The sequence below is a fragment of the Rhinichthys klamathensis genome, unplaced genomic scaffold (assembly GCF_029890125.1).
Source record: "Rhinichthys klamathensis goyatoka isolate OS25496 unplaced genomic scaffold, OSU_Roscu_1.1 h1tg000143l_1, whole genome shotgun sequence".
Classification (NCBI taxonomy): domain Eukaryota; kingdom Metazoa; phylum Chordata; class Actinopteri; order Cypriniformes; family Leuciscidae; genus Rhinichthys; species Rhinichthys klamathensis.
In genome coordinates, this window is record NW_026606678.1 from 347,155 (window position 1) to 353,338 (window position 6,184).

General features: G+C 37.4%; 2 protein-coding genes across 2 annotated transcripts in view; both read left to right on the plus strand.

The window, feature by feature from the left end:
• The window catches only part of LOC130090407 (vitelline membrane outer layer protein 1-like), a 40,617-nt gene extending 35,686 nt beyond the window's left edge, over positions 1-4,931 (plus strand). Inside the window, exon 6 of the mRNA XM_056257765.1 lies at positions 4,835-4,931. The gene's annotated coding sequence lies outside the window, so the exon portion shown is untranslated. The remainder of the gene's footprint in view (positions 1-4,834) is intronic.
• Positions 1,486-4,931, plus strand: LOC130090400 (vitelline membrane outer layer protein 1-like). The gene is made up of 5 exons (XM_056257758.1): positions 1,486-1,686; positions 2,953-3,074; positions 3,280-3,393; positions 4,579-4,768; positions 4,844-4,931. Exons 1-4 carry the CDS (start codon positions 1,486-1,488, stop codon positions 4,760-4,762), a joined length of 621 nt encoding a protein of 206 aa, XP_056113733.1. The 3' UTR covers positions 4,763-4,768; positions 4,844-4,931.
• Positions 4,932-6,184: the final 1,253 nt, after the last annotated feature.

Below are 6,184 nucleotides of genomic sequence, written 5' to 3' on the forward strand. Positions count from 1 at the left end.
TATCTCTACTCTCTCCCGTCCAACGAGCATTGGTCTCCCAGCGGACGTACTATGTACTTATCTCTACTCTCTCCCGTCCAACGAGCATTGGTCTCCCAGCGGACGTACTATGTACTTATCTCTATTCTCTTCAAATTCATTTCACCTCGCAGGCCGGTAGAGCCCAATATCCTGACGCAATTGAGCCACTCACGTCAGAAGCTACATGAACCCTCCCGGTCAGCCATTTTTTCGATTCCCGCTTCTCCCCGTCCATCTGTCCGCGGGACTTACCCGTTAACGCCATGGAGATATCCCGGACAAGCGATCAAGCTTATTGAAAAACCAGCCCGCCAAATTCGCTGCGTCTTTGGGCGGTCTATAGTCTGACGGCTGTTCTTTTGCTCTTTTGCTTTTTGGGAGGAGTACTCTGGGTTCGGGCAGAAATGCCGAGCTCGGAGCACTCCACCCGGACAGCACGCCAAGTACGCATAACCTTTACCATAATAGTTATATGTAGATGTGAGCTCGTGAAATTAAAGTGTGTCAATCCTGTTTCCCTAAACTTTTTGCCTTGGTAAAGATATAATTATATCCCAATATATAAATGTGTTTTTATTAGTTAGCTAAAATGGCCCAATGCATATTCAGAAAATGATTTGATGCAAAACAAATTCAAACCTTATTTTAATATTTGAGAAGATTGTAAACCCTGCAGTGACTATCACAAATAATCAAGAAGCATTTATGAATCAGAAATCAAAGATTGTTAATTTCCTACACACACAGACGCTTCATGGATCATATTTGCTTAAATGTGTGATTTCTGCTTCCCAGTATCTAAAACCTCATGAAAGATAAAAAGTGTAAATAAACTTTTTAAAAGGGCACATGCTTTTACTGGCAATTGGAGCTGATCAGTGTTTGTCTAAAGTGTGTTTACGTGACTTGCACAATCATTTAGTTTCACCGACTGGAACAATATGGATAAACACTGATTTTTATGTGGTTTCATTTCTTCATCCAAATTATCATAAGACTTCAGAAGTCAATTTGTGTGAAAATATATTTATGACACTTAAATTCTTCTTGAGATAAAGAAAGTCATACAGGTTTGGAACGACATGAAAGTGAGTAGATGATGACAGAATGATCGTTTTTAGCTGATCTTTTCCTGCCGCTTTGCAAGCCTTGATATTTACAACAAACAATAAAATGACAAAATCAACCCAGCAATAGATTTTACTGAGTAAAAGACTTTCCAAGAAAACTCAGTTAAACAAACAGATGTTTATTTCTGTGTGTTTATTTACAGGCATTGACGTGGACTCAGTGTTCCTGGCTGCTGATTGGCTGAATTTAAATTCATATAAATGTAATGTTCTGATTGGCTCAAAAAAGAAGCATGCATGTTCTACTGACCAACCAACGAAGGCTTAGAAACCCGGGGTTAGTTTTTGGTTTAGAAACCAAAAAGAATTAATTGAATCATTATTAGGCAATGCAATGCATCCCTTCATTGTGTTTTCACTGCTAGCCATTATTGTGCTGCATGTGAGCGTTCAGTCCGCTGGAAAACCTTCTGAGCAGAGCATCGAAAGATCTTTCGTATCGTTGCTGACTGTGTCGAATGGATTGCAGTGGGGGTCGTGGGGTCAAAGGGAATTTTGTCCAACTGGAACATACGCCACGGGGTTTAGTCTGATGGTAAGTTGACCATTGACTCATGAAAGTGGTTTTGATTTTCTAACTCAGTATTTTTGTCTTGTTTTCCAGTACAAATATCTTAACATTCTTAAATCAAGATACATTTACTGGAGAAGAAGCAAAATGGCTTGAAGTGAGTTTGAGATTTAAACAAGAAAAAGTATCTGGGTTAGAAAATATCAACTTAATCAAGATTTTTCATGATTCAATCAATTCCTGAAGTGTAAAACCAAGTCCTGTCAACTTTTTTTCTTCTCATGTCAGAAGTGTTATGTAGACTTTAACCCTCTGAGCCTCTTCATTTTGGGGTCAAACTTGGCTCCCTCGCTGTCAAAAATGACTGAAGCTTTGAAATGTTTTTTTTTTTTTTCAGGAAAATCAATGTAATTTATTTTTGTTCAATAATATTTTTTTATTATTTAGAATTTTTAGGGGATTTTATGATACTATGCAATATTGTTTCATTTTTTATAAGCTATTTTTTCCACTGAAGTTAATGTATTTTCCCCCATTATTTTTTCAATAAATGCAATATTTCAGATTAAAATAGAGTGAAGGCCTTTGAAATCCATTTTTTTGAAGTGAGAATAGTATCATCTGGAGGTGTTAAAAAATAAAAACATGTGTAACCGTAAATAGGTCCTTATATTGAGAGGCTTTTGGATTCCCTATAATTTATGTTTTATAAACAAACACTGTGATTGGCCTGGAGGTTTTGTGTGTGTGTGTGTGTGTGTGTGTGTGTGTGTGTCTGTCTGTGTGTGTGTGTGTGTGTGTGTGTGTGTGTGTGTGTGTGTGTTTGTTTTTGTGATATATGAGGACACAAATGTGTATAATGACATGCATATTACACTGGTATTACAACTTACACGTGATATATGAGGACATTGCATGAGTCCTCATATTTCAAATAGCTTAAAAAACATAAAAAACAATGTTTTTTTTTAAATGTAAAAATGCAGCATGTCTCCTGTGATGGGTAGGTTTAGGGATAGGGGCAGTGTAGGGGGATAGAATATACAGTTTGTCCAGTATAAAAGTCATTACGCCTATGGAATGTCCTCATATATCACAAAAACAAAGCTGTGTGTGTGTGTGTGTGTGTGTGTGTGTGTGTGTGTGTGTGTGTGTGTGTGTGTGTGTGTGTGTGTGTGTGTGTGTGTGTGTGTGTGTGTGTGTGTGTGTTAGTTAATCTCCACCTGCCAGAACATTATCAAATAGAGGATTGTCTTAATGTTGTTGCTATTTTTTTCTTTTGGTTTTTAGGTGGAAGACCCTGTTTTTTGGGATAACACAGCACTCAACGGGATTCGTCTTTACTGTGCCAGTCGGACCAAAGACTTATCAGACTTAAATAAGGAAATCTCTGTTCAGTCTGACGTAGGAAGGTAATGGGCTCGGACTCTATGCAATGAAGTAAAACTAGTAACAGCATGTTTACTTTGAGTTTATGAAGAATTCTTACATTAAAGAGCAGTTTCTTCATAAGCTAGATATATGAACTGTGGATTTTCTTGAAAATAATTACAGATTTAATCTTCATTGTCTTCAATAAACCTTCAAAAAAAGCCATAAATTGTGTGTTTTCTTTAGCTGGGGTAAGTGGAAAGATATCAAATGGTGTCCTTCGGGATTCTTGACAGCTTTCCAGCTGAGAGTCCAATCTATCCAAAGAATTGAAGATAATACGGCCGCAAACAACATCAGGTGAGTGGGTAACAGAACAATCATTCTGAATTTGCCATTCAGGGTCAGTTTTCCCTCATCAAGCATATGAATGATATTCAGACCAACAACACGACTATTAAGTGTTATATTTCTATATATTTCTAAGTTCTATAAACAGTAAATCAATAGTTTCACTAGTTCATATATTTCTTCTCTGCTAAAAAAGAAATGTCCAAAAAAAGTCAAACTTCATGTTTAAAGTACCCCTATTGTGCTATTTTAAAGGTTCAAAATTGTGTTCTAGAGTCTCGGTTTAAGTGCATCCAATTGCCAGTTGCCAATTTAGTAAGTTTGTCACAGGATTAGCGACTTTTCATACCCCTATAGCGACTTATTTTTAGCGACTTTTTGGATTGATGGTTTACATGTAGTCAGCTGTCTGACAGAAAATATGTAAGTAAGAATAGATTTATTGGACATTCATTCAGCTATATTAAAATTACAATATGTGAGCACGGATTAGGAAAGAAAACAGATGTAAACTGCCGACAGTTGGCGCAACATTTTTTGAGTGGGCTTTAGCTTTTTTCCATTGAAAATAGGTTGGTCAAAACACACTTTAATTTCCTCATAATATCCACTGCTCTTTTCTCACAGCGTCTGAAACGCTTCGTTTGAAGATTCAGTCTCTCTAAACCCCGCCTCTCTGAGAGCCGCTCTGCTCTGATTGGTCAGACGGCCCAGTGTGCTGTGATTGGTCAGAAACTAAACGCTCATTATCATATCTGACTCTCAGCTCTTGATCACAGTGATACGAACAGTAACGATGGCGTGGGGTTTACCGTATCAATCTCATCAAAGTGGATTTGCTTTGTCAGCAGAAAACAGCGTCTTCTCGACACGAACAACACGAACCAAACTCTCCCAGTCTCAGATACACTAGTGTTTGAGGGCGGAGCTAAGACACGCTGTTCAGCCAATGAATACCATAGACTGGCATTATGCAAATTCATTACGTATGTTCAGCAGGAAGTGAGACTTGAATTACTGACGACTCGTTTCAGGCAGTTCAGAATCGATTCTTTCTTTTGGGAGACAAAAACTCCATTTATCTGCACTTTGAGACTTTTACATTCACAAACAGCTCTATTACACATTGCATGAAAGGTCATATCCGAAAAAGCATATGGGCACTTTAACATAATACTGTCACATTTATTTCAGATTCAACTGCAGTGGAGGTTCTGTGCTTCAAGGTGACGGCACAGACTGGGGCGATTGGGGTGACTGGAGCATAACGTGTCTGGGAAGAGGAATCTGTGGCATCAAGACCCGGATAGAAGAGCCACAGGGATTCGAAGGAGACGACACCGCTCTCAATGACGTGCGCATGTTCTGCTGTGATTAAGGTGATGTGATCACAATCAAAAACTCAGACTGACACACACTGCACATCAACTAAATCTGTTTATTCTTTCAGGTGTAGGAGGATGACAACAAGAACAGCAAGAAGATCAAATGGATGGTAATTATTGAGCATCATACTATGATAAACTAACATGAACCATGTCATACAACAGCTTTGTAAGGGATAATGCACAGTCATTATCACAAAATAAAGCCTAACCGGATGATCATGACATTTACATCCCGCCTATTATTGGAGCTGAAATTATTTTATTCTTTCTTGTAGATTAGTGATTCTTCTGAAGACTCCTGAACTTCTGCTGAAACGGTTGTCAAATATCAGCAATAAAGACTTTCTAAACAGAACCTTGTAGTTTCACATTGTTTTGCACAACACTTTACATCAGATCGTTCATTACATTAGTGCATTTGGCAGATGTTTACATCTAAAGCAACTTATATTGCATTCAAAGTAATTGTCTTATCCGTTCATGCATTCCCTGGGAATGACCAGCCTAATCTCAATACACACGCACTCTACAACACCCATGCATATCATCATATGCACGTAAAAATGAATTTTCGTCTATAAATTGCACAATAAACACAACGCATTTAGTGTGACCGGGTTACGAACACTAGGCTACATTAAAGTGTAATATTGTCAACCCTGTCACACTAAACTTTTTGCCTTTCTAAATGTATAATTAAATCCCTATATATATATATAAATGTGTTTATTTAGCTAAAAATTGCACATGGCAAATTCTGCAAATTATTTGATGCAAAACAAATTCAAACCTCATTTTAATACTTAATATAATATTTGGTTAAGTTTTTGGTTGAGTACATCCATATCTAGAAATTAATCTTAGATTTGGAGATAATCTTTGTTTTTGTTATGTTTGGATGGGTGTTGTATTATGTTTAACTTCTGTGCCTCAGTTTCTCGTTTCTCTGTGTTTCAGTTTCAGGTTACAAATAGTTTGATTATTAAGTTGTCACATTTCTTTGATTGGTTTGTTCTGTGTGTTTTTTTAGTTCAGTGTCAGTCTACGTTTTAAGTTAGTTGTCCTGTTTCTGAGTATCTTTTTGTTAATAAAACAAAGACTGCTGTATTTAGAGCCTTTTCTCCTCATCATTGCAACAAACCCCTGCTCATAGTATTTTACTCCTAAAACCTTAAAGGGGAGGTAAAACACCTTTTTCGAAGGCTTGATTGTGTTTGTGGGGTAAACTGTAACATGTGTTCATGCCTCGTTTTTAAAAATTCGCATTATTTTTCACATATTTTACCTTTATTCTACACTGCTCTGTCCCTCCTTGTAAAAACGGTCGGATGATTTCCGGGTTCTGAAGCCCCTCCCTCAAAAACACGTGTGTTGTGATTCGCTAACCGCCTAGTGCACGTTGTTCGGAAACG